At 46.8% G+C, this 27716-nt stretch overlaps 2 protein-coding genes across 5 annotated transcripts in view; one reads left to right on the top strand and one right to left on the bottom strand.

Moving 5' to 3' along the window:
• abca4a (ATP-binding cassette, sub-family A (ABC1), member 4a) overlaps positions 1 to 13976 on the top strand; it is a 34001-nt gene extending 20025 nt beyond the window's left edge. For 3 of the 4 annotated variants that reach the window (XM_079360954.1, XM_079360957.1, XM_079360956.1), the window contains 25 exons: positions 234 to 288; positions 420 to 500; positions 3187 to 3362; positions 4317 to 4441; positions 4520 to 4618; positions 4701 to 4890; positions 5349 to 5443; positions 5547 to 5579; positions 6830 to 6935; positions 7025 to 7099; positions 7221 to 7390; positions 7482 to 7659; positions 7796 to 7911; positions 9939 to 10086; positions 10178 to 10301; positions 10618 to 10747; positions 11449 to 11569; positions 11650 to 11712; positions 11802 to 11908; positions 12001 to 12142; positions 12250 to 12384; positions 12459 to 12562; positions 12644 to 12736; positions 12838 to 13087; positions 13187 to 13976. In XM_079360954.1, coding sequence (XP_079217080.1) covers positions 234 to 288; positions 420 to 500; positions 3187 to 3362; positions 4317 to 4441; positions 4520 to 4618; positions 4701 to 4890; positions 5349 to 5443; positions 5547 to 5579; positions 6830 to 6935; positions 7025 to 7099; positions 7221 to 7390; positions 7482 to 7659; positions 7796 to 7911; positions 9939 to 10086; positions 10178 to 10301; positions 10618 to 10747; positions 11449 to 11569; positions 11650 to 11712; positions 11802 to 11908; positions 12001 to 12142; positions 12250 to 12384; positions 12459 to 12562; positions 12644 to 12736; positions 12838 to 13087; positions 13187 to 13306 — 3036 coding nt within the window. In that variant the 3' untranslated portion in view covers positions 13307 to 13976. The remainder of the gene's footprint in view (positions 1 to 233; positions 289 to 419; positions 501 to 3186; positions 3363 to 4316; positions 4442 to 4519; positions 4619 to 4700; positions 4891 to 5348; positions 5444 to 5546; positions 5580 to 6829; positions 6936 to 7024; positions 7100 to 7220; positions 7391 to 7481; positions 7660 to 7795; positions 7912 to 9938; positions 10087 to 10177; positions 10302 to 10617; positions 10748 to 11448; positions 11570 to 11649; positions 11713 to 11801; positions 11909 to 12000; positions 12143 to 12249; positions 12385 to 12458; positions 12563 to 12643; positions 12737 to 12837; positions 13088 to 13186) is intronic. The other variant, XM_079360955.1, reaches the window with a different exon arrangement.
• An 89-nt stretch (positions 13977 to 14065) lies between these two features.
• tecrl2a (trans-2,3-enoyl-CoA reductase-like 2a) lies at positions 14066 to 24205 on the bottom strand. The gene is made up of 14 exons (XM_079360999.1): positions 24139 to 24205; positions 24060 to 24108; positions 21268 to 21318; positions 21020 to 21071; positions 20846 to 20890; positions 19740 to 19843; positions 19551 to 19666; positions 19081 to 19186; positions 18699 to 18771; positions 18560 to 18603; positions 18407 to 18464; positions 14900 to 14988; positions 14761 to 14806; positions 14066 to 14679 (listed from the first exon to the last, which is right to left on the bottom strand). The coding sequence occupies exons 2-14, from the start codon at positions 24081 to 24083 to the stop codon at positions 14552 to 14554; spliced, it is 936 nt and encodes a 311-aa protein (XP_079217125.1). The 5' UTR covers positions 24084 to 24108; positions 24139 to 24205; the 3' UTR covers positions 14066 to 14551.
• Positions 24206 to 27716: the final 3511 nt, after the last annotated feature.

Genomic DNA, 27716 nt, shown 5'->3' with positions numbered 1-27716 from the left:
GCAGACTTGTTTTCATGATTTATTAGCGTGAAAATGATGTTTTCATTTTCAGAGCTGAACGTCCCGCTAATCACAAACACACACGAGCGTAATGAGAGTTTTATTAAAGCGATCTGTCACACAGGCGCCGCCTGACGTTCACCTTCACACTGATTACGTTCTGTTTCATGATCTAATCAACAGCATCTGTTCATCCGTGTTTACTCACAATACAATCATCTGTTTCCTTCCAGATCTTCTTAAAGGTCACAGCTGATGGGAACGCCACCAACAGGAAATGTATTCAAGGTACCAGATGAAACGTTCTGAGCTCTTTTATCCGCCTTGTGTTTGTCCTCTCTGTGATGAGATGCATGTGTCGTGTCTCTGCACCTCTCTCTCTCTCTCTTTTGTATTTTCACACTCTCTAACTCTCTCAGAGAAGAGACCACAGCAGCACATCTTTGGCCCGGCGCTCTGTGGATTCAACAGAGCGGCTGTTAATGTGGAACCTGAGAAAGGTGACGATCGGCTCAGAGCTCAGTGCTGCTGCTGCTGCTGCTGCATCATATTGCTGCTGCTGCTGCATCATGCTGCTGCTGCATCATGCTGCTGCTGCTGCATCATGCTGCTGCTGCTGCATCATGCTGCTGCTGCTGCATCATGCTGCTGCTGCATCATGCTGCTGCTGCTGCATCATGCTGCTGCTGCATCATGCTGCTGCTGCATCATGCTGCTGCATCATGCTGCTGCATCATGCTGCTGCATCATGCGGCTGCTGCTGCATCATGCTGCTGCATCATGCTGCTGCATCATGCTGCTGCATCATGCGGCTGCTGCTGCATCATGCTGCTGCATCATGCGGCTGCTGCATCATGCGGCTGCTGCTGCATCATGCGGCTGCTGCTGCATCATGCGGCTGCTGCTGCATCATGCTGCTGCATCATGCTGCTGCATCATGCTGCTGCATCATGCGGCTGCTGCTGCATCATGCTGCTGCATCATGCGGCTGCTGCATCATGCGGCTGCTGCTGCATCATGCTGCTGCTGCTGCATCATGCGGCGGCTGCTGCATCATGCTGCTGCTGCATCATGCGGCTGCTGCTGCATCATGCGGCTGCTGCATCATGCTGCTGCATCATGCGGCTGCTGCATCATGCTGCTGCATCATGCGGCTGCTGCTGCATCATGCGGCTGCTGCGTCATGCGGCTGCTGCTGCATCATGCGGCTGCTGCATCATGCGGCTGCTGCATCATGCGGCTGCTGCTGCATCATGCGGCTGCTGCATCATGCGGCTGCTGCTGCATCATGCGGCTGCTGCTGCATCATGCGGCTGCTGCATCATGCTGCTGCATCATGCGGCTGCTGCATCATGCGGCTGCTGCATCATGCTGCTGCTGCATCATGCTGCTGCTGCATCATGCTGCTGCATCATGCGGCTGCTGCATCATGCGGCTGCTGCATCATGCTGCTGCTGCATCATGCTGCTGCTGCATCATGCTGGTGCTGCTGCATCATGCGGCTGCTGCATCATGCTGCTGCATCATGCTGCTGCTGCATCATGCGGCTGCTGCATCATGCTGCTGCTGCATCATGCTGCTGCTGCATCATGCTGGTGCTGCTGCATCATGCGGCTGCTGCTGCATCATGCGGCTGCTGCATCATGCGGCTGCTGCATCATGCTGCTGCTGCATCATGCGGCTGCTGCTGCATCATGTGGCTGCTGCATCATGCTGCTGCTGCTGCATCATGCTGCTGCATCCTGCGGCTGCTGCATCATGCTGCTGGTGCTGCTGCATCATGCTGCTGGTGCTGCTGCATCATGCTGCTGGTGCTGCTGCATCATGCTGCTGCTGCATCATGCGGCTGCTGCATCATGCTGCTGCTGCTGCATCATGCTGCTGCTGCTGCATCATGCTGCTGCTGCATCATGCTGCTGCTGCTGCATCATGCTGCTGCTGCTGCATCATGCTGCTGGTGCTGCTGCATCATGCTGCTGCTGCTGCTGCATCATGCTGCTGCTGCTGCTGCTGCTGCATCATGCTGCTGCTGCTGCTGCATCATGCTGCTGGTGCTGCTGCATCATGCTGCTGCTGCATCATGCTGCTGCTGCTGCTGCATCATGCTGCTGGTGCTGCTGCATCATGCTGCTGCTGCATCATGCTGCTGCTGCATCATGCTGCTGCTGCTGCATCATGCTGCTGCTGCTGCATCATGCTGCTGCTGCTGCATCATGCTGCTGCTGCATCATGCTGCTGCTGCATCATGCTGCTGCTGCTGCATCATGCTGCTGCTGCTGCATCATGCTGCTGCTGCTGCTGCATCCTGCGGCTGCTGCATCATGCTGCTGCTGCATCATGCTGCTGCTGCATCATGCTGCTGCTGCTGTTGCATCATGCTGCTGCTGCTGCATCCTGCGGCTGCTGCATCATGCTGCTGCTGCATCATGCTGCTGCTGCTGCTGCATCATGCTGCTGCTGCTGCTGCATCATGCTGCTGCTGCTGCTGCATCATGCTGCTGCATCATGCTGCTGCTGCTGCTGCATCATGCTGCTGCTGCTGCTGCATCATGCTGCTGCTGCTGCTGCATCATGCTGCTGCATCATGCTGCTGCTGCTGCTGCATCATGCTACTGCATCATGCTGCTACTGCATCCTGCTGCTGCTGCATCATGCTGCTGCTGCATCATGCTGCTGCATCATGCTGCTGCTGCTCCTGCTGCTGCTGCTGCTGCTCAGGGAACACGTCTGGGTGTTCGAAGAAAACTATCCAAGCTTCATTTAAAAAACACCAGATGGTTCAAGAATACGCCTTTGCATTGTGTCCAGAACCCGTAAAACACGATTTCATGTCTGTATGTTAAAGGATAAAACCAGCTAGCTTAGCGACTGAGTGCTTGGCTGTAGAGAGCACAAAGTACCGATGTGAACCATGACACCTTTGAATCGATTAATCTAAACATCAGTCCTGTCAGGTTAAAGTTCGATGGCCAGCCTGGCTCTGTTCAGTCTTTACGTTTTTAACCAGCTGATATGATAAACTGAACAGAAGCTACGAAGATCATATGCATCTTAAAGTGGAGCTCGGCTGCTTGATGCTTTTTCATGGCTGCTCGTAGAAGATGAGAACTTTGGTCTTGCTCTTTAAATGTAGAGAACACATCATGCTGAGTCAGACTGAATACTGACCCGAGCTTCTCCCTGCAGACACAGACGAGGCTTTGCAGACCAACGGTCAGGGTCCGTGTGGTGTGTCAGGAGGTTCTGATGGCAGGGGGTCGTACCAGGTCAGAGGTCTTCATCTGACCATCAAACAGTTCCTCGCCCTGCTGATAAAGAGGCTGCAACATGCCACACGCTCCTTTAAGGATTTCCTCGCCCAGGTAAACGCGCCGCTCTAAAAAGGCAGTGTGAGACATCTTTACAACCTTTGTGTCTTTCTGTTTAGTATTTATTTGAGTAAAATCTAAATTTTAATTCACAAATCAGACATTTAAAAACAAATCTTAAAAAAAAACCATCTCACAAGGACAAGAATCACACAACATTTCACCAGACCTGGAAGCCTTTCAGAAGCACGAGAGCCAAAAGCAGCACATTGGAACAATTTATAAAACACAACATATCAACACTGCATTTCCCCAAAAACCCAGAACATCATCATACTGTGTATAATAACACAATGATATTAAGTCAGTGTCCTCGCTCCTCTTCATCATGTGTGTGAAGTGTGTTGTTGTAAATCCACTCTGATCCTGTATTTGATCATGTCTATAAACCCCTCTATTTCAGCCCTGCTCAGAACAGGCTGTTTCTGTGTCTGTAGCTTTAAATATGTAAATGAGCTGTGTCTGACCACGCCCCCTCTCTGGAAGGGCTCGGGTGTACTCGCTGCTTTCTGGCTCCATGTCCTATTGTTTACGGTGAGAAGGCAGACTCAGAGGGCAGAACAAACACCTAGCTGTGGGAGTGTCACCCACCTGGGGGAGGGGCTACTGCCCTTTGTGATGTCATGAAGGGAACATCTCCAAACGGCCTGTTTGAGCACACATTTTCTGAAAAGTGGAGCAGGCAGAAGATGGAGAGGATGGACTTTTCTCATTGGGGGGTTTGTAGACAGACTAGAGACACGTGTTAGAGGGACATGGAGGAGCGGAGTTTAAAGAACATGTCTTTAAAAGAACATTATCGAAGTGAACTTTCACTTGACCCAGCAGTTTATTGCAAAGAACAGCAACTTTATCCAAAACAGACTTGGTCCTCCTTTAGCCTTTGTACATGTTTATTATCCTCATCTGATGGTTTCCTGTTTATCTTCCATCTCTAAACTTTTAAAGATTGTGCTGCCAGCCAGTTTTGTCTTCTTGGCGCTCACCTTCACTCTGATCGTTCCCCCGTTTGGCGAGTATCCCAGTCTGACTCTCAGTCCATGGATGTACGGGAGACAGTACACCTTCTTCAGGTGGGCAGAATGAACACAAGCTTACCTGCCACTGTTTTGCAGTTGTAAAGAGCTTGAGTGTAAAACGTGTTGTTGCAGTAACGAGCGCCCGTTGGATGCTCAGATGAGATACTTCGGGGAAGTGTTGTTGGACAAACCCGGCTTTGGGACTCGCTGCATGGCCGAAGAACCTCTGGAGTAGGTCACCTTTCACACATTGAGATCTGTTGACCTCCGTTCCTTTCTCCCAACACATTTTAACACCTGCTCCCGCTTGTAGAGATTTCCCGTGTAACAACATCACCACAGAGTGGGAGATGGGCCTGGTCAACCCGGTGCTCATCGACATGCTGGCTGGTCCCGAGTGGGACGCCCTCAGACCGTCTCCAGACTGTCAGTGCAGCACACCCAAGAAGCTCACCATGTTACCTGTGTGTCCTGAGGGGGCGGGAGGTCTGCCACCTCCACAGGTAGAGACATTATTTTCAACATTTTAAATTACTTCTGGAGTTACTATTACCTCACCTTACATGCAATCATGTCAGGAATCCTTCTGCTGCATCTTGAACACTTTGAAGGCGTCCAAATGCTTTTTTGTTTTTCCAAAGTTGTATTAGTTGTCCAATCATGTGATTATACCAAAGGTTAAACTGAGGGCTTATAAAAGCATTCAGGAGTTTGTGTCAGTCAGAGGGAGAAAACGTCTGCCTATTTCTGAGATTATTAAAGACATCGCTAAAGGTCCAATCAAAGTAACTCCAGGGTTTGACTTCCATCTTTCAATAAAAGCTCTAAAAAGCTGTGTGATGTCCATACTTTAAAGTCACATAAGCAATGAGTCATCGATGGGGCTAACATCCTCGGGGGGTGGAGAGATATCATCAGCATGTCACATTTAATGAATGTTGTGTTTTATTGTGTCCATCAGAGGATCCAGTCTACTGGAGATGTCCTCATGGACCTCACAGGCAGGAACATCTCAGATTACCTGGTGAAGACTTATCCCAGCCTCATCAGAACCAGGTCTGAGGTCCCGACACCTGTTCCAAAAACAAACAAACAAAAACATGCAAAAGATAGCTTTTGTTGGTGCTGTTTCAATATTTCAATGTTTTTCTTTTTACAGCTTGAAGAGCAAATATTGGGTGAACGAACAAAGGTATGTTTACATCCAACTTCTTTACACTCAGATTCCAACAAGATCTACATGATAGACCACCTGCTGGTCTTTGGACTATCTTGGTTTTTGACTCAGTAGAGAAAATATTGGATACAAGGGGGGATATGCACTGTTACATGTGTGTAGTGGTAAACCAGTACAGTAAGTATAGATTCATGATGGGCTCATCAAATGTAAAATGGGACTGAACTCCATGACGTGTTGAAGGAGGCTTGGAAGCAGATATGGGACCAGGAAAGGAAAGGTTTACTGAGGGAATATATCATCATCAGATCTGAGACTTCTTTAACGATGGATTAGCCCCCTACTGGACGTTGGAGAGAATGCAGGTTATTGGCCTCATCTTTAAAACTTGAGATAAATCCTGTTAAGAATCAGAAAATCGGTGGCGCTGATAGCGCAGCGGCAGCGCGCGCACCATGTTGCGAGGCATTGTTCCTCGCGCTGGCGGCCCGGGTTCGCGTCCGGCCTGTGGCCACTTTCCCGCATGTCTCTCCCCACTCTCTCCCTGTTTCTGACTCTATCCACTGTCCTATCAATAAAGGCAAAAAGGCCAAAAATAAACCTTTATAAAAAAAAAAAGAATCAGAAAATCTTCGGAACCAAGCGCACGACTCAGACAGAGGAACGTTTAACAAATAACAATTTATTAACACGTGACACGGGGTGAAATATTTGTGCACTACAATAATCAATGTGACTCTAGTGCAACCTAATAACCCTAAACCTAAACACGCGTGACGAGGAGCCAGATCGGACACACGAGACGAACAGGGGAAGACGGAGTCGCAGGAAGGACGGGAACGGGAACTACGGAGAAGGAGAAAATACAAGAGGTTAACAAACACGAGTAAATACAAATATCCAGGAATATACGAGGAGCAAGCGCAAACACTGAAGAACAAACCCATGGAGATGAGACAATAATCTGGCGCTGGCTTCCTGCAAGGAGCCAGCTTAAGTAGCCTGATGATGATGATTGGGAGACACCTGTGACTGCAGCTGAACCTAATTGAATGATTAGTGAGGGAAGGGGAGACACAAAGGAATGACAGACAGGAAAACAACAACAACACATGGAAAACCCCAAACATGACAAATCCACTTCTTTTATTTACTCATTGGTCCTTACAGATTTATTAAGAACGTCATGATGACTGACAGAGTGGAGTTGGATTTTAAAGGGTTTCATTGTTTCTAGCATACAGTTTGTTCCCTGTGGTGTCCAGGTATGGAGGTATATCTGTGGGAGGACAGCTTCCTGTTTTAGATCTGCAGCCAAAGACCATCCAGGATGTGGCAGCACAGCTGGGACGACTGCTCAACGTTACCGGGGTATCACTTTAAAAATCAAACATTATTTATATGTTTCAGTTGTTGTTTCTACATTTCACTAATGGGATATGAATCATTTGTTGTCCAAGGGGAAATACTCCAAACAAACTCTAAAGGACATCGGGATGTTTCTGAGATACATGGAGACGCAGAACAATGTCAAGGTGTGTCTGAACAGACTAAATGAAACTATATGAATGTTGTCATGACCAAAGTAAATGCTGTAGGTTATATAGTAAGTTGTGGGACAATAACCAAAGAGCATGGTTTACCATCGATCTACAGGTGTGGTACAACAATAAGGGCTGGCACGCCATGGTTAGCTTCATGAATGTGGCAAACAACGCCATCCTGCGTGCTAACTTGCCCAAAGATGCTAACCTTGACAAATATGGAATCACTGCCGTTAACCATCCTCTGAACCTGACCAAAGAGCAGCTCTCTGAGATCACCGTGTGAGTAACCAGCCACACTCACTCATCCAAGGACTGAAACTATTATCAGTGGAATTACTGGCTTAGCTGTGTCTCGTGTCTGTTGTTCCAGCCTCACCACCTCGGTGGATGCCGTGGTGGCCATCTGCGTCATCTTCGCCATGTCCTTCGTTCCAGCCAGTTTCGTCCTCTATTTGATCCAGGAGAGGGTGACCCAGGCCAAACACCTGCAGTTTGTCAGTGGCGTCAGTCCATTGGTGTACTGGATGGCCAACTTTCTCTGGGACATGGTACGCCTACTCTGACACCTCGTGACAGCAGATTTCTTAAACAGTCAAGGTCATGTAGTGGTGAAGTTTAGACCAAGAACACCAGAGTGTCTCCATGTACATCTCAGCAGCATAAACATCAACATCTTTTCTGCAGCTGAATTACTCCGTGAGTGCAGTGATGGTCGTGGAAATCTTCATCTTTTTCGATAAAAAATGCTACACCTCAGGCAACAACCTGCAACCACTTATTGCCCTGCTCATGCTGTATGGGTAAGTCCTGTTTTTAATTGTTTACAATGAACCGAAGTACGACACAGAAACTCGCTCACTGACTTTTGTTTGTCAAATATATTTGAGACTGTAGATCTAAATCTACATATTCCTGTTATTCATTAGCGTCTCTGCCAAAAATACGTGAAATTCTCTAAAAATGAAGGATTTTCTCTTTTGTTCTTGGAGGTCCCATATTCTTCTTCTTCAGTTTGTTTTGTGTCTTCTGCATTCTTGGTCACATCTATGAGCAAAAATTCAAAGTCCACGGAAAAGCGGCTTCTCCCACCTCCTCCTGTTAGCTGTACAGTAGCCGCATGAAACGTTAAAATGGGTTTGTGACATCACAAACCCGTGATGTCACTGATCCAAGCCCATTGGCTCATTGTAGTAAGCACACGCTCCCCTCGGACTGACTGTAGCATTCCCAATGTGGTAAAAGGGGCGGGACATATCCGAGAACAAAGCCGAACAACTGACCAATTACAAGAGAGCAGATCGGCCGGCCAATCAGATCAGACGCGGCACATGTGGTTTTCCTCTTTGTGGGGGATTCTGAGTGTTATACAGACAGATGAGAGAGGCTGCAGGCCGCATGAGTGATTGAACGTACTTTAGTACAGACATAAAAGACATATATGAAGAATATAGAATATGGGACCTTGAAAAGATTCATGGACATTTTACTCTGATTATTTGATCTTTTAGTCTACTGGGTTAACTTCAGCCAGCAGCTCTAAAAAAGGCTGCAAGAGGTACAACAGGACTTTACCTTCTCGTCTTTGTCTTGCTGCCATGAGGCTCTAAAAAAAGATCAAACACTTCATATCGAGTGAGATGCTCTTTATGAGAAAAGAAAAAGATGGTAGTTGACTCTGCTCAGAGCAACCAGACAACACAGAAGCGTGACATTATAAAAAATACAGACGCTGTTTGTTAACAGCTGAACTATTTAGTGTTTTATTTCTGTTGCACACAGATTGTTTGATCTAAAAGTGAAAACAGTTTGAAAGGTGAAAAGTGATGGAGTTAAAGTATCTCAGGGTTTTGTTCTCGGTGAGATTGACAGGTTTGATCGATGATAGAAAAGAAGGAGTAGCAGCTCTGAGTAGAGCTGCTACTCCTTCACACAAAAGGAAGCAGTTGAGGTGATTCAGGCATCTGATTGGATCCTCTTGATCGCCTGCTTTTGGAGGTCTTCTGGGCATGTTCAGCTTGGAAGAGAACCGGAGGGATGTATGTATGGATAGATGATTGGATGGATGGATTAATGGATAAATGGATGGATGGATGTATGTATGTATGGATTGATGGATGGATGGATGGATGGATGGATTACTGTCTTTGTCGATGGACCTTGCTGCCTTTAAAGAGTGTGAGCAAACACCTGGTTCTGGTGTAAAGAAGGTTTAACTCTGCAGGGATCCTTTCTGTAATGAAGTCACACACTTAGAATAACAACCAGTGGAAGCACATGTGCACAGATTACATAGAAGCAACAACAGCCTATTTCATTCCAAGACAGCTGAAACATTCAAATGTTTAACTCTTCAAACTATAAGTACTTATTAATCTGTCAGCTCTCAAGTCTGTAAAAATAAGACCCAGTATTAAAAACATCAGAATTCCACTTTACATTCAGCCGGAGAGCCTCGGCTCTTCCCTCTGCCAGCGTTTCTCACTTCCAATGAGGGAAATATTGACTGAACAGCAAATGATATCTGAGTCAGAGGAAGATTAAAAACCTGATCCTGGAATCGATTCAACAAGTGGCTGATTATTAACAACAGGGTCACACAGGATGTGTTGCCTTGATGGATGACTTCAGGGGTATCCATCAGTTTGGACTTTTTTGCAGATCGGGTTTATTTCCCCTCTTTCTGCAGATGTCATTGTTTTTCATTCTAATGTGCTTCGTGTTTGCTCTCTCCTTTTAAAGACCGATGCATCATTTGTGTCTGCCATGAGACTGTGTTGTCCATCTTGCTGAACTGATGCTGTTCTTTGTCCCTGTCTCGGTCTTGTAGCTGGTCTGTGACCCCCATGATGTACCCCATGTCCTTCATGTTCAGCGTTCCCAGCACAGCCTACGTCTCTCTGTCCTGTATCAACCTCTTCATCGGCATCAACAGCAGCGCCATCACCTTCATCCTCGACCTGTTTGAGAGCACCACAGTAAAAACACTGCTGTTATCTCAGTACATGTTCACCCCTCATGTGTCTTCCATTCAAATCATCACTGCTGTATGTTGGTTTGTGTCTCCAGGCCCTGTACAAGCTCAACCAGCTGTTAAAGACCGTGCTGCTGGTCTTCCCTCATTACTGCCTGGGACGAGGGCTCATAGACATGGCCATGAACCAGGCTATGACGGACGTCTTCGCTCGCTTCGGTAATGGACATAAACACAGTCATGTACACTGTCCCTGAGCGTCTCAGTACTGTGAGGGACAGCTGATGTGTGTATCACACACACCTTTATCAAATCCCAACATGTGATCCAGTGCAGAGCAAAGCATGCTAATGAAAGGTGAGAAGTTGGTTGAAGTAATGAACTGATGAGCTGCCATCCAAGCTAACGTCTTTGTTAACGCATTAAAGGTTTACATGTAAGAGCAACTGTGCATCCTCTGTGAGGTCCGCAAATAAGTTACCTCCAACAATCCAGGAAGAGCCCGATTTCACTCGTCTGTGTTTCCTCTGTTTAGGTGAGGACTACAGTCCGGACCCGTTTGACTGGGACTTTCTTGGGAAGAACCTTTTCTGCATGGCTGTGGAGGGATTCGTCTACTTCATCCTGAACCTTCTGCTCCAGTATCGCTTCTTCCTCGATCACTGGTACGTACAGAGCAGCTGACAGAACCACAGCTCCTCAGGCTCTCACGCCGCTTCTCCTGAACACTTCAGGCTGAGCGTCATGTGTCAACGCAAACAGACTGTCTCCTCCTGCTGTTTCTCCTCCTGCTGTTTCTCCTCCTGCTGTTTCTCCTCCTCCAGCCTCCTGCTGTTTCTCCTCCTGCAGCCTCCTGCTGTTTCTCCTCCTGCTGTTTCTCCTCCTCCAGCCTCCTGCTGTTTCTCCTCCTGCAGCCTCCTGCTGTTTCTCCTCCTGCTGTTTCTCCTCCTGCAGCCTCCTGCTGTTTCTCCTCCTGCAGCCTCCTGCTGTTTCTCCTCCTCCAGCCTCCTGCTGTTTCTCCTCCTGCAGCCTCCTGCTGTTTCTCCTGCAGCCTCCTGCTGTTTCTCCTCCTGCAGCCTCCTGCTGTTTCTCCTCCTGCTGTTTCTCCTCCTGCAGCCTCCTGCTGTTTCTCCTGCAGCCTCCTGCTGTTTCTCCTCCTGCTGTTTCTCCTCCTGCTGTTTCTCCTGCAGCAGGATCTAATCAGGAGAATTCAGCTGGAGCCAGTGAAGTGATGTCGCTGTTTTCAGGAGATGTGTGAAAACAGCGATGTGATCATTCTGGTCTGAGTGTGTAGAAAAGCATGCAGGGATGCTGTGATATTAAAAACGAGTGCTTTTTTAGAACGTGCTTTATCCTCTGATATCAGGAGCTCCGAGGGCCCGAAGCCTTTTATTTCAAACGAAGACTTAGACGTGGCTCAGGAAAGACAGCGGATCTACGAGAGTGAAAAAAACGACGACATCTTACGCATCAAGGACCTAACCAAGGTGAGCCCTTCTTCTTTTCCAAATACGATGAGTAAGAGAAGATGGAAGAGACGCTCAGAGAGTTTGCATCCTCTTTTCAGACGTACCCAGGAAGCAGGATCCCTGCGGTGGACCGGATCTGTGTTGGGGTGTCAGCTGGGGAGGTGTGTGGGCTGAAGTGCATCCACACAGGAACAGCTCTGTTTGTATTCTTTGTTCTGTCCTCATGTTTTCATCTCCTGCTCTCCTGCAGTGTTTCGGTCTGCTGGGGGTGAACGGAGCAGGAAAGACCACCACATTTAAGATGCTGACTGGAGACACAAACGTCACGTCCGGAGAGGCGTCAGTGGCCGGCCACAGGTCAGAGGAGGAGGAACGAGGAGTTCGTGTTTGGAGTCTTGTTGACAGATGAGGTTTTATTAAAGCTCTTTTACCCCCTCCTGAATCTGCAGCATTCTGACGAGCATCCTGAACGTCCACCAGAACATGGGCTACTGTCCTCAGTTCGACGCCATCGATGAGCTGCTGACAGGAAGAGAACATCTTCACCTCTACGCCCGCCTGCGAGGAGTCCCAGAGTACGAGATCAGCAGGGTGAGACCTGTTCTCTCGTCTCTCTTCGACAGGACCGTGGAGTGGACCGGTACGTCAGACATTCATATTTACAGTTTGAGGTTCATGAGAGTTCTCCTTGTTCTCAGGTTGCAGAGTGGGCGATCCAGAAGCTGGGTCTGTCCGAGTACGCGGGTCAGAGCGCCATGACGTACAGCGGAGGAAACAAGAGGAAACTGTCCACCGCCATCGCCATGATCGGCTGCCCTGCTCTGGTGCTGCTGGTGAGTCGTGACGCTCACAGTGCTGCTGTGTGTTTCTGTCCGTGTGCTCATGTGTGTTTATCGCCGTGTGGCAGGACGAGCCCACCACAGGAATGGACCCTCTGTCCAGACGCTTCCTGTGGAACTCCATCATGAGTGTGATTCAGGACCGACGAGCTGTGGTGCTCACCTCGCACAGGTAACCTCACAGCTGTTTGTCACCATGCACCTGCTTTCATGAGCTCACGTTTTAACCCTCGCCCTGCCGTCTTCGTCGCAGTATGGAGGAATGTGAGGCGCTGTGCACTCGCTTAGCCATCATGGTGAACGGATCCTTCAAGTGTTTGGGAACAACTCAGCACCTCAAATACAAGTCAGTCTTTTCATCTCACATTCATATTTATACCCATCAAACATTTACAGTCCAAAACAAATCAGCTTCTCTCGATGTCTGACGTCCCGCCGTGAATTCAGGTTTGGTGACGGCTACGTGGTGACCTTGAAGATCAGGTCAGCAGAGCCGGGTTCGCCCCCCGACCTGAACCCTGCCGAGGCGTTCGTGGAGAGCACGTTCCCCGGCTGCATCCAGAGAGAGAAACACTACAACACGCTGCAGTACAAGATCTCCTCGTCCTCGCTGGCTAAGATCTTCCAGATGGTTCTGGCTAACAAAGAACAGCTGAGAATAGAGGACTACTCCGTGTCGCAGACCACTCTGGACCAGGTAACCATCATCAGCTGGAAGGTTAACCCTTCGTATGTCCTCTGCCCTGCACTCTTCAGGGTGTGCACATGCACCTAACCCTTTTTTGTGTCTTTGCAGGTTTTCGTGAATTTTGCCAAACAGCAGTCACGAGAAGACGACGCCATCGTGCTGCATCCCAAAGCTGCAGGAGCTCAGCAGCATGTTGAACACACAACCAACAAGTGTGCAGAGAAGTGAACTTCCTGCAGAGAGCTCGACGGCACGCATGCTTTAAAGGATTCAACCTGAGGATGCGTGCATCTGGTGTGCAGAAGGGTTTCTAGTTTAGTGTCGGGTAATGTCGTCTGGTTGTGGGACACACGGGGTGAAGTGTTTGTGTTCTCCTACAGACGTCTTTGCCTTTGAATGCAGCTGCTTCAATGACCGACAGCATGTCAGCGCTCTGCTCTGCTTTTTAACTACAAAGTGTCAGGAGCTTTTATTTTGAAAAGTGTCGATGTGCCTGCTTTGTGTTGTGTGTGTCGCTCACCTCGTAGGCCTTAAAGATGAAGCAGAGCTTTTAGAGTTGTTTGATGTCTGAGCCGGGTTGTCGGTTTGCTTCCCGTGCCAGGCAGCATGCTCCTGATTGCCTTCTTTAGACACGTGAAGAGAAGCGTAGTTTTAGCACTTTATTGAAGCGTCACAGTTTCACAAAGATCTGCAGAAAGAAGTCTGCCAGTGCAACACAGCTCATTGATAGTACAAAATGCTGTTGCTGCTTCTGCCTCAGATAATTTCATGCCAACGTTTGTTCAGTCTTTTTATTGTTTTTCTTTCTTGGTGACTTGTCGACGTTTCAGCAGCAGCCGCTGTCGTGACGATTCAGAGCTGAGCGTCACCTCTAATAAAGTCACTTTATTGTCTTTGAGACACCTGATTGGTTCTGTTGTTCGACATGCTTCACATTTATAGAAAACTGTGGAATAAAACCTGAGATTAGACTTTTTCTCTTCACACGTCATCGCTTTAATCTCAGCACGACCACGTGTCAGATTTTTCTGTGATAACTTGAATTTTCTTACTAGCAGTACATACTGCATTCAGAGTTGAACCTTCTTACAGGCTCCACCTTCACAAAGCCAACCAGGAGGAGGTTCCAGAGTGGAGAGTCTGAAGAAGGCGTGTTAGAATGAGGATGAAGTTTCATGTCACAAACTCAAGAAGTCAACAGATGAAATAAACCAGTACAACTTACATTACCAGTCCGAGCACAGACGAAACGTCTGCACTAGCTTATCAGTGCTGAAGTGTATTGCTTTGTTATTATTGCTGTCATGCCTGATCTCCCAGTTTGACACCTGAAAAACGTCTGTGTTGCCCAGCGTTAGAAAAGAGCAGCACTTTTTTTTAAAGTACACCGGTGACACAAAAAACGTTCATAGACCTTCTGAGTTCTGTCAGAGTAGAAAAGGTTCTTTGAGTGGGATCTGGTCGAGTTTCCTGTTAGAGAATCAGGGGGATGATGGCCGTGCGGTTGGAGGGATAGTCCTTGAACTCTCGGCTGTAGGCTCTGTGCTTCCCTTTGGCCCAGATGGTCATCTGAAGGAAGCCCAGTGATGTGTACAAGGCCACTGAAACACACACACACACATTAGATGGTTTTAGTGTAAGGCCTATGTCCTGTATGGAGATATATGTCAGAAACAACACACCTGGAAGACACTGGGTCATGATGGAAAAGCTCACCCAGGATCCAACCTGCCATGCAGTGAGACACAAGCTGAGCTGATACTTCAGGGCTCCCGTACATACTCATCACCATGCTGATATAGTAAACATGGCTTGCATTACCTCGTATGTGTAGTTGGGACAGGACACAAAGTAAAACAGCCACGTGAACGGGTTCTTAGTCGGCACAGGAAACCGTCGGCCTCTGGAGCCTGAGAAACAGATCAAATCTTTGATTCTGAGCCGGTGTCTCGAGAATTCTGTAGAAAATCAAACGTTCACAAAATGCTAAGAAATTATAAATTAAGAAATAAAAAACGGGATAAACAAAACTCGATGAATTCCTCCTTTAAAGTTGCAGTGTGAGAGATTTAGTGCCATCTAGTGGTGAGGTTGCAATTTGCTACAAACTGCTGAATGTTCAGCCTTCCCCTCCAAGAGATGAAGAGAAACTGCAGAGGGTGCTAAATTCACAAAAAGCTTAAAGGAGCCCTCTCATTGAAGCACTGCTCTGTTTGTCCTCTCTGGGCCGCCGTAGAATCAACATGGCTGACTCCCACCTGACTCCCAGGACCCACGACTCAAGAGTTCAGTCTAAGGTAAGTAAATCAGTCAGTTTATCAATCTTTGTTTGTCCAGCGCCAATTCATAACAAGTGTTACCTCGAAACACTTTACAAACAGCAGGTACCTTACTCTTTATCTGTTAGCATAAACAGCAGGTACCTTACTCTTTATCTGTTAGCATAAACAGCAGGTACCTTACTGTTTATCTGTTAGCATAAACAGCAGGTACCTTACTGTTTATCTGTTAGCGTTACAAACAGCAGGTACCTTACTGTTTATCAGTTAGCATTACAAACAGCAGGTACCTTACTGTTTATCTGTTAGCGTTACAAACAGCAGGTACCTTACTGTTTATCTGTTAGCGTTACAAACAGCAGGTACCTTACTGTTTATCTGTTAGCGTTACAAACAGCAGGTACCTTACTGTTTATCTGTTAGCGTTACAAACAGCAGGTACCTTACTGTTTATCTGTTAGCATTACAAACAGCAGGTACCTTACTGTTTATCTGTTAGCGTTACAAACAGCAAGTACCATACTCTTTATCTGTTAGCATTACAAACAGCTGGTACCATACTCTTTATCTGTTAGCGTTACAAACAGCAGGTACCTTACTGTTTATCTGTTAGCATAAACAGCAGGTACCTTACTGTTTATCTGTTAGCATAAACAGCAGGTACCTTACTGTTTATCTGTTAGCGTTACAAACAGCAGGTACCTTACTGTTTATCTGTTAGCGTTACAAACAGCAGGTACCTTACTGTTTATCTGTTAGCATTACAAACAGCAGGTACCTTACTGTTTATCTGTTAGCGTTACAAACAGCAAGTACCATACTCTTTATCTGTTAGCATTACAAACAGCTGGTACCATACTCTTTATCTGTTAGCGTTACAAACAGCAGGTACCTTACTGTTTATCTGTTAGCGTTACAAACAGCAAGTACCATACTCTTTATCTGTTAGCATTACAAACAGCAGGTACCTTACTGTTTATCTGTTAGCGTTACAAACAGCAGGTACCTTACTGTTTATCTGTTAGCGTTACAAACAGCAGGTACCTTACTGTTTATCTGTTAGCGTTACAAACAGCAGGTACCTTACTGTTTATCTGTTAGCATTACAAACAGCAGGTACCTTACTGTTTATCTGTTAGCGTTACAAACAGCAAGTACCATACTCTTTATCTGTTAGCATTACAAACAGCTGGTACCATACTCTTTATCTGTTAGCGTTACAAACAGCAGGTACCTTACTGTTTATCTGTTAGCATAAACAGCAGGTACCTTACTGTTTATCTGTTAGCATAAACAGCAGGTACCTTACTGTTTATCTGTTAGCGTTACAAACAGCAGGTACCTTACTGTTTATCTGTTAGCGTTACAAACAGCAGGTACCTTACTGTTTATCTGTTAGCATTACAAACAGCAGGTACCTTACTGTTTATCTGTTAGCGTTACAAACAGCAAGTACCATACTCTTTATCTGTTAGCATTACAAACAGCTGGTACCATACTCTTTATCTGTTAGCGTTACAAACAGCAGGTACCTTACTGTTTATCTGTTAGCGTTACAAACAGCAAGTACCATACTCTTTATCTGTTAGCATTACAAACAGCAGGTACCTTACTGTTTATCTGTTAGCATTACAAACAGCAGGTACCTTACTCTTTATCTGTTAGCATAAACAGCAGGTACCATACTCTTTATCTGTTAGCATAAACAGCAGGTACCATACTCTTTATCTGTTAGCATTACAAACAGCAGGTACCTTACTCTTTATCTGTTAGCATTACAAACAGCAGGTACCTTACTCTTTATCTGTTAGCATAAACAGCAGGTACCTTACTGTTTATCTGTTAGCGTTACAAACAGCAGGTACCTTACTGTTTATCTGTTAGCGTTACAAACAGCAGGTACCTTACTGTTTATCTGTTAGCATTACAAACAGCAGGTACCTTACTGTTTATCTGTTAGCGTTACAAACAGCAAGTACCATACTCTTTATCTGTTAGCATTACAAACAGCTGGTACCATACTCTTTATCTGTTAGCGTTACAAACAGCAGGTACCTTACTGTTTATCTGTTAGCGTTACAAACAGCAAGTACCATACTCTTTATCTGTTAGCATTACAAACAGCAGGTACCTTACTGTTTATCTGTTAGCAGTACAAACAGCAGGTACCTTACTCTTTATCTGTTAGCATAAACAGCAGGTACCATACTCTTTATCTGTTAGCATAAACAGCAGGTACCATACTCTTTATCTGTTAGCATTACAAACAGCAGGTACCTTACTCTTTATCTGTTAGCATTACAAACAGCAGGTAACTTACTCTTTATCTGTTAGCATAAACAGCAGGTACCATACTCTTTATCTGTTAGCATATACAGCAGGTACCATACTCTTTATCTGTTAGCATAAACAGCAGGTACCATACTCTTTATCTGTTAGCATTACAAACAGCAGGTACCTTACTCTTTATCTGTTAGCATTACAAACAGCAGGTACCATACTCTTTATCTGTTAGCATAAACAGCAGGTACCATACTCTTTATCTGTTAGCATAAACAGCAGGTACCATACTCTTTATCTGTTAGCATTACAAACAGCAGGTACCTTACTCTTTATCTGTTAGCATTACAAACAGCAGGTAACTTACTCTTTATCTGTTAGCATTACAAACAGCAGGTACCTTACTCTTTATCTGTTAGCATAAACAGCAGGTACCTTACTGTTTATCAGTTAGCATTACAAACAGCAGGTACCTTACTCTTTATCTGTTAGCATTACAAACAGCAGGTACCTTACTGTTTATCTGTTAGCATTACAAACAGCAGGTACCTTACTGTTTATCTGTTAGCATTACAAACAGCAGGTACCTTACTCTTTATCTGTTAGCATTACAAACAGCAGGTAAAATCTGTCATACTGTGGAAGAAAAGACTTCCCTTTAACGGTCAGAAATCTTCAGACCGGGCTCATGACTGAACAGCCAGTCTGCTGAACTGTGAGGAGAGATGGGATCAGATGCAGGAAGAAGGATAGGATGGGGGGAACTCACCGTCGCCTCGGAGATTATTAAGAGTCAAGTGAATGGAGAAGTTTCCGATTTCACACATCTGCAACAGGAGGAATCATTTCACTCAACATGTACAGGTGTGTGTGTGTGTGTGTGTGCGTGTGTGTGTGTGTGTGTACGTGATAATATACTTACAGCAAATAAGACTAGCGCATAGTGGACCTGCATGTCTCCATATGCTGCGGAGGGAGATCACTGGAGTTAAGATGCTGCAGAAATAAAACCTGTGTGTGTATGTGTGTGTGTGTGTGTGTGTGTGTGTGTGTTGACTTACACGGAGGTGTGTAAAGTGGGTGGTTGATGTAGTAGGCCAACCAAGCTGAGAAACCCCAGTAATAGGCACAATTCTGAGAGAGGACACACATATAGGTGTTTAAATAAACAGAACTCTTGGACAGTGTACGCTTACACAAAAAGACACAGTAGCTTCAGTGTTTAGCCAGCTCTGCATCGCTCTGTAAACCTTTCTGTGTTCTAACAAAAGCATCTCCAACACTGATCGTAGTTTGAGCAGGTTTCTGCCTCTGAGACTGTGAGCAGGTTTGTGTATCAGTAGAAGTCCTCAGGCTGAAACGTTTACACTACACAAACGTTTAGCAGCTGGTGGTGGATGTGTAAAAGAGGACATCTTGTTTTCAGGGTTGCGGCGTCCTCACCCTGATTATGGTCCTGAGAGGCATGGTCCCGTGGGAGAAACGATGCACGAAGATCGTCTCGATCAACCTCTTCCCATAGTGGAAAGAATGACAGGCACAGGCGAGCCTGACAGACACAGAGCAGGGAAAAGAGATGTGTGTAACTTCATCTGCACAACTTTCAAGTGTTTGCTTCTTCTTCTTCTTCTTCTTCTTCTTCTTCTTCTTTTTCTTGAATCCAAAAAGCTGTTGGCACCAATGAATCTGGCTGTAACTGGTGGCTAGCTTTAGCATTATTTTCATGAACAAGGACATGAGCTGACTGAGAAAGCAAATCTTGTTTACGAAAAATAATTTACATTTGTATAAATAAATTAAACATCAACGTTGACGTGAACGATATTCCTTAAAAGCGATAAAACTGAACCGAACATCCCTCGTGCCTTCAGGTACATTTACAAAGCTTCTGTAAGTTTAAATTCTCCACTCACGTGACAACAGGATGAGGGCGGGAGGTCGAGACGAATCTGAGTGAGTAAATGTACGGCGCTCGAAAATAGAAGACGAGGTAGGTGAGAAGGGCTCCGACGCACTCTGCAAGAAACACCTGCAGACGAGAGAACGGCGTGAAAAGAGGCAACACAGAGGGCTCCATGGTGACACAGCGTTTATATTCTCACCATCGTCCAGCCAAACTGCGGGCCGAGGTCTCTGAAGTAGAAGGTAGCGGACGTCCCGACAGGAAGGTTCTGTAAGACTTCATCGTCTCGGAGGGATTTGTCTTCTGAAAGAACGGAAGCTTCAAAAAATCAGCTGACGCTGATCTAAAGAGACGCAAAACAAGAGTTCTTCTAAAGTAAGCGAAGCATGTCTCAGATTTCAGATTGAGCATCAGATCAGTGTTTCGGCACTCGTCCTTCCTACCTGACGGCTCAGCGAGCTCACACACAGTTAATGTGTTGAACTAATTAGGTGACACTTTTAGCATGTCCTCCGGGGGAACTGGCCCACTTCACTTTAAACCAGAGTCACTGCTCTGCTTTCTGCTGTAAGACGCCTCACTGTCCAAAGTCGTCCTGCACATGCTGGTCTGTCCTGTGCTCTTCGTCTGCCTTCTGATGTCTGCTTAAAATCACAGACTATAAATATTAAAAGTTAAAGCCTGACTTCCTGTGCATCTGCAGCCAGCCTCTAGTGGACACTCCAGGAACTGCAGGATCAATAACATGAGACGGGCTAATCACACCAAAACCCGTGTCTGCAGAGACTCTGTCCTCTGACTGGATTTGACTCTTCTGATTTGTTCTGGTTGACTCGGGACGTTTGTGGGCGGAGCTGGTGTGTTTCCTCCAGCCAATGAGAGCGCAACAGGTGAGTTTAGGAGTGGATACAGCTCAGTGATTGGAGGAGATTCAAAGCGATGAATATGACGGACGTGGACGTAGCAGCAAAGAAGAGAAAATCTAATCAGAGTGAGGAGAAACAGCGAGAGGAGAAAGCTGCTTCTAAAACCAGGCTGAACCTTGTGTTGTCTTTTACCCGTGGAGCTGCTCTACTTCCTGTTGGACAGGAAGCTGACTAACACCGGCGGTTAGCTTGTGCTAGCTTGCGTTAGCTTGCAGTGTAGCTACAAGCAGTAAACGTACATACTACATCCTGCAGGGGGCGGAGCTTCTGGCCCAGGAGGAGGGGCCACGCTTGAATGTTTACAAACATTTCTGCTGACTCCTCACTGCACACATCTTACATCACAAACACACTAAATAATCACAACATGGCTACTTACTGGGATCCAGCTGTAGCGCCTGTCGCGCTGGATACCACTGAGGATCTGGACAGAGAGACACAGAGAGACAGAGAGAGACACACAGCAGTCATGTGAGGATGTTTAATGTGGTTTAAAGGATCAAGAAACAAATCAAACACACAGTGCTCACTCTCCCTGCAGCTCCACACTCACATGATTTATGAAAGAGGTTCTTGATGTCTCCTGTCGTTGAGAACGGCTCCACCTGGACGAGATCCAAAGACTTTAATGTGATATCAGTGACGATATGAAGGGTTTAAAGCTTTTTAAAACAAACAAAAAGATTCTGAAGACACAAAACATGCTCGTCTGATGTGTTTGAAATGATGCTGTGGATTAGCTTCGATGGCTTGGACTTCTAGAATATCTCAGAGGTTCGATTCTGACAGACATTTTTTTACCTTATCTAAAAAACAGAGCTGCTCTTTGGTCTTTGCGTCCAGGATCTTCACCTGAAGGAGACACAAACACCAGATGATTCGTTAATGTAAGAGAGAAAACATTTTCATTTCTTCCTTAAACTGAAGACGTCAACAAAAACCCCGAGCAGTCAAACCTGCGTCATTCTGAGAGCTCGTCAGCGTCGCTCAGTATCTGAAGGCGGGGGATCTTTGGGTGTCTCATGACTCGGTTAGATTTAGATTCTTGGGGTCACAACTCGATTCAGCATCGATTCTGGATTCAGAATGATTCTTGATTGGTGGATTTATGGATTCAAAGTCTGTCTTTGAATTAGTCCATACTTCAGGATCTACTCCAGTCGTTTGCAGTTAAAGAGCAGGGAGCGACCGATTTCCTGTCTGTTGCCGTGACAACACTTCCAACGCTCTCTCTCTGTCGCTCAAGTGCTTTTTACCTCTCGGTGGATTTATCCATCTGAACGGTGACGTCATGTGATCATACGTCTTTCAAAAACAATCAAATGATCACAGGAACAGAAAAATCAACGCACGCCGTCTTTGAATCGAAGGAGGACTGAGAGGGAAACAAAACTGTTCGTCCTTGAACAGATAAAAAATGATGTTATATAATGAAGTAAAAGCAGAAGTGCATGTTTGATCAGTGTTTGTGTTTCCTTGTCTCCTAACAGTGATCCGGTCCTGAGTTATGACTCTGGTTGAGTGTGATAGGTTGGAGCAGTGTTGTCCTGCTGCTCTCCTGCACACGTCTTCTTCATTTTAATTAGACCGTGTCAGCGGTGATGTACGGCGTATGCGAGCAGGACGGTGGGTGGCGGCCCACAATTTGCCCTAAAAGCACTCCGTACTGTGCAGCTCAGCAGAGCTGTCCTCGCTAAATTGGTTCCTTTACTGGACGGTGTAATAAGCAGCTAATGGATACGTGAAGATCTGCTGAGTGCACAGCAGAGAGAGAGACGAGGCCCCGTGCATGTACAGTCAACACACACGCTCATTTCTACTGCTTGGAAATTAAATTAAATTCTTCTTCAGGTTTTGTCAGAAGCAGCTTCTCCTTCGTCACTTTGGTTTTTATCTCTATTTTATTTTTCTCTGCAATCGATCGACCCTCCTCTGACGTCAACGAGATCAAGATCTGAAGACAAAACACCTTTGAGACCGCTCGATATAAAACCCTGAAAGTCTCACGTTGGGACTCTTCACTTTGTGCTCATGCTCTGCAGGATGTGAGCACCGTGCACGCCGACATCTCGCCGCATTGCACCCTGGGAGATTGGTTTGTTTTGCCTCCATCTGCTGACCTTCCCCTCTGTGTTCTCGGGGCACATGTTGATGCGTCTGCGTGTTGGCTCGGAGCGCTGAGGGTGTCATCAGGGTCGTGTGTAAAACGGTGAGCGCTGCCCTTGTGAATCTGATCATCAGACACTCGGCTCGTCTCGAGGGAACGCGTGGCCCTGCTGACAGCACAGGTCGTTACTGAACATGTGCCGGCGTGCTTCACACGGCTTCAGCGTGTGTGAGAGGAATTTAAATAGTAGAAAAAATAAACCTTCAGTTTTCTATCTTTACCTTCAAAGATGAAACTATGGTTGAACATCTCTCTGATGAGCGTGACGGCTGATTAACCTGAGGAACACGGAGCACGATGATGATCTTGAAGCTGATTAGCTGAGCTGCTCCGTTGCTTTGCTCGCTGTTGAATCACAATCAGCCCTTAATGCTCGTCACTGTAAAACTTCATGGTTGTTTCCTCTCAGTTTCAGGACTGAAAGACATCATCTCTTCACCTTACACCCTGGTGTTGCATGATTTATGATTATTAGCTGTTCCATCATTATGCTCTCTTGTACGATCAGTCATTTCAGAAAAGGCTAAATGTAAGATCTTTTTTCACATCTTCTCAAACAAATTTTTTGTGACTTGAGAGCAACAAGTCACATCAACACCTGAGCGACCCGCCCGCCGCTCTGCTGCCAGACTCGACCAGCCAATCAGATCATGACGCCTGCGTCTCGTAACGCCACAACAACCAAAGACTTTACGAGCTTAGATGAACAGCAAAGCAAAGAATGTACCATTCACAAGTTCCTTTGTTTGTTTATGTAGCTTGCAGGGTGCAGTTTTACCGTTCAGGGAGCATTTAGCTAGCTTTAGCACAAGTCGGGCTAGCTGTTTCCATTCATCACGCTAAGGGAAGCTAACCAGCTGCTGGCTGTGGTTTCATATCTAGATAGTCTCAGTTGTCTCTTCTGAGTTCAGTCACAGATCAGCTGAATCTGTGGCTGTGTAGCTAACAGTGTTAGCGCGGCTCACGTCCCAGCAGGTTGTAAATTCTGCTCAGTCCAGAGACCTGCTGCACTCACAGAATGACTCTTCATCAGAGACGAAGATCATGCTTTATTCTCACTCTGAAACGTTGACTTCATAAAGCCTGCTGACGCTCCACACCAACCACAAGTCTTATTTTTGATCAGCTGTGTTGGATCCCTCAAACATCAGACTGAACAATCTGTGCATGTGTTGACAGAAACTCCCCTTCCTGCTTTAAAAAGACATTTTGTTTAAGCTGCACGTGATGTCGGAGCGACGTGCAGAGGTGTGAGGATTTCTGACAGCAGGGCAAACAGCTGGTAAAACCAACGAAGAAGAAACGATGAATTCAGTCATGCTCAAAGTTATTCTCTTAAAGTCAGAACTCAATAAGTTCCATTAAAAACCTGAACGCCCCTCAGACCTGCTCAGCAGACCCCTTCATACGGTCCATTCAGACTTACCTCAAAGAAGGTGGTCCGGCTCATAGCGGAGCTTCGTCTACGTCCTCTCTGTGTTTCAAGTCAATCTAAACATGAGTGAACAGCACACACTCATCACTCACACACGCTACACAAGTAGTTCCTCTCCTTCTGAGCACAATCCCTGGACTGACCCTTTATTCCAGCCTCCTCTCTCTCCCCCCTCCCCCCCCCCCTCTCTCTCCCCCCCCCTCTGTCTCTCCCCCCCTCTATCTCTCCCCCCTCTCTCTCTCTCTCTCTCTCTCTCTCTCCCCCCCCTCTCTGTCTCCCCCCCTCTCTCTCTGTCTCTCTCCCCCCCCCCCCCCCTCTCTCTCTCTCTCTCTCCCCCCCCTCTCTCTCCCCCCCCTCTCTGAGCTAGGTCACAGAATCACTGGAGGCCCTCCAGAAACCCGACATACTCTCCCTCCTGCTTCCTCGCCCCTCCGTCTCTTTCTTTGGGAGGCGGACTCGGCTCAGGGAAGCAGATCCTCACCTGAGAGTCAGACTGCTGAAAACAACAGATGTATGGGAAAGCAGAGGAAACATAAAAGTCATGGGAGACTTTTTGCCTTTTCTAGAAACTAGAGCATAAAGCATGCAGACATGAATGCGATAAATGTTAACATTCACAAATAAGTGCTGGAGTCAACCACGCTAACCGAGACCATAAATGCCTCTGAAAAATCAGAGTTCCTTCTCATCACAGAAATGAGGTGGAAAACAACCTGTCCATGCTGGTCTTAACTGGTCTTGATTTAAAATCTGGCGTGTGCCCAGTCTGGGACCGAGACAAGACTCAGACTTAACCTGACAGCTTCATCAGAGCAGATGAAACAAACCTCTACATACCAACAGGAAGCTTCTGATTCTGCTCTGATCTCCTGATCCACTTTTTCAGATTCTAGTTGAAACTGTCTTTAGGTCCTGACAGACATTAATAACTCAGGTTCTCTGAAAAAGGAACAAAGTAAATCCATCATCTGTATCAGTTTGTAAGTCTGTAAAAACTTCAACCAATGTCTGCCACGAGGTACCAATCTGATGAACCAATCACAGCCTCCCTGTCTCCCTGCTCTCTGATGAACCAATCACAGCCTCCCTGCTCTCTGATGAACCAATCACAGGCCTCCCTGTCTCCCTGCTCTCTGATGAACCAATCACAGCCTCCCTGTCTCCCTGCTCTCTGATGAACCAATCACAGCCTCCCTGTCTGCCTGCTCTCTGATGAACCAATCACAGGCCTCCCTGTCTCCCTGCTCTCTGATGAACCAATCACAGGCCTCCCTGTCTCCCTGCTCTCTGATGAACCAATCACAGGCCTCCCTGTCTCCCTGCCCTCTGATGAACCAATCACAGCCTCCCTGTCTCCCTGGTCTCTGATGGACCAATCACAGCCTCCCTGCTCTCTGATGAACCAATCACAGGCCTCCCTGTCTCCCTGCTCTCTGATGAACCAATCACAGCCTCCCTGTCTCCCTGCTCTCTGATGAACCAATCACAGCCTCCCTGTCTGCCTGCTCTCTGATGAACCAATCACAGGCCTCCCTGTCTCCCTGCTCTCTGATGAACCAATCACAGGCCTCCCTGTCTCCCTGCTCTCTGATGAACCAATCACAGCCTCCCTGTCTCCCTGGTCTCTGATGGACCAATCACAGCCTCCCTGCTCTCTGATGAACCAATCACAGGCCTCCCTGTCTCCCTGCTCTCTGATGAACCAATCACAGCCTCCCTGTCTCCCTGCTCTCTGATGAACCAATCACAGCCTCCCTGTCTCCCTGCTCTCTGATGAACCAATCACAGCCTCCCTGTCTCCCTGCTCTCTGATGAACCAATCACAGCCTCCCTGTCTCCCTGCTCTCTGATGAACCAATCACAGGCCTCCCTGTCTCCCTGCTCTCTGATGAACCAATCACAGGCCTCCCTGTCTCCCTGCTCTCTGATGAACCAATCACAGGCCTCCCTGTCTCCCTGCCCTCTGATGAACCAATCACAGCCTCCCTGTCTCCCTGCTCTCTGATGAACCAATCACAGCCTCCCTGTCTCCCTGCTCTCTGATGAACCAATCACAGGCCTCCCTGTCTCCCTGAAGGAGGACACTCTCGAGGGCTCTGGGGGTTTCAGTCCTGATCATCCATCACAACATTTATGGTCGCTGCGTTCGGTGTTTTCTCTCTGTTACCTGAACCCACCTGATGATGTCATCGAGCGGCTTCTTCCTGTTTCCATCAGAACAAAGTGAAACGAGGCTGCAGCTGTTTAACATGAATAAAAGGTTTTCTAATTGTTTGGACCTGAGATGTGACTGAAGCTGTTCGCTCCACAAGTCAAACACTGTTTGTTCCAAAGGTCGTTCTTTCCTGTCTCCAGTGTTTTTCTCCTCTCCGTCTGCGTCGACCTCTCGTCGTGCTCACTCGTGTTTTCCTCTTGTCCTCTTCAAGTTGAGCGTGCACGCTGCAGACACTCTGCTGCTCGAGGGGATTCAATCTGTGCAGACCCTGAAGGCCCCGAGGCGACCGCCAGCCAGCGGAGCTCAGAGCAGAGAGAGAGAGACACGTCGAACACTTCACACTTTTATTCAGGATATAGAAAAGAATTCCCTCGATGAATACGTCATGTTTATGTGCAACAGATGCATGAATATGTGAATGCCTTCATGCTGCCTGCTTTAAAAAACAACAGCTGTCTGCAGAAAACTGCAGAGTTCAACATTTCCTCTTTCAGAGAAATCTGGAAATAAATCCGAGGATGCACTTAAAGATGAGATCTGTGTATCAGACAGCTTTACGGGAAGGAAAACAAACTTTATTTATGAAGCTCTTTTAAACCACTCAGATACAAAATGCTTCACCAGTAAAAGAAACCAAACACGAGGAGAGAAGAAGTGACGATGTCCAGCAGGGCGGCGTTTACATCATGAACACACAGAAACAGAGCTGACAGAGCGGGGCTGACACAGAGCGATGATCTGAACCAGGAGGGGACATGACCCAGGAGGTCGGAGCTGCAGCAGGCGGCGTGCACGGAGGGTGGGAGGATAACAGCGTTCTTATTTATCAATTTTAGTGGAAGCAAATGAAGGGAGGCGAGAATGGGGGAGACGACGGCTGGTTCAGGTTAATCATCCGGCGGCTGTTAACGGTGCATGATGATTGGCTGATGGATGTACACAGACAGTTATGAAAATGTAAAGCTGAAACTTTATTAAAGAAAATCTGTGAGATCAGAACATATGAAACACACGTCTGTCCTTAAACGCCTCTCAGGCTCACATGACCTCTGCTGACCTCTGCTGGTCAGTCGGGTCAGTGAACTGATGCTGTTCATGTAACATCCAACAGTTCTAACGATTAATGAGGAGACGTGTGAAGAATTAAATGTTTTTAAAGTTGAATTATTTGTAATATTTGTTGTTGGGCTTTTGATGCCTTTATGCAGAAGCTTGGATTCAAACCCAGAAGGTTTGCTTGGAGGAGTCCAGCCTGCACTAACCACGAGGCCACAGGAGCTCCTAAAGACACGTTTGAGTCGACAATTCAAAGAAAAAAGTTTTTGGAAGTTTGAAGATTCTTAGAGTCTCCTTCACAGCCGTGGTGTCCTGCTGGGCTCCAGTGTCACCATTGACTTTTTCATCAGTCCCCCCCCCCCGAACACACACACACA

This window comes from Symphodus melops (genome assembly GCF_947650265.1).
Source record: "Symphodus melops genome assembly, chromosome: 14".
NCBI lineage: Eukaryota > Metazoa > Chordata > Actinopteri > Labriformes > Labridae > Symphodus > Symphodus melops.
The sequence above is the reverse complement of the archived record's forward strand: the minus strand, read 5'-3'. Positions and strand labels throughout refer to the sequence as shown.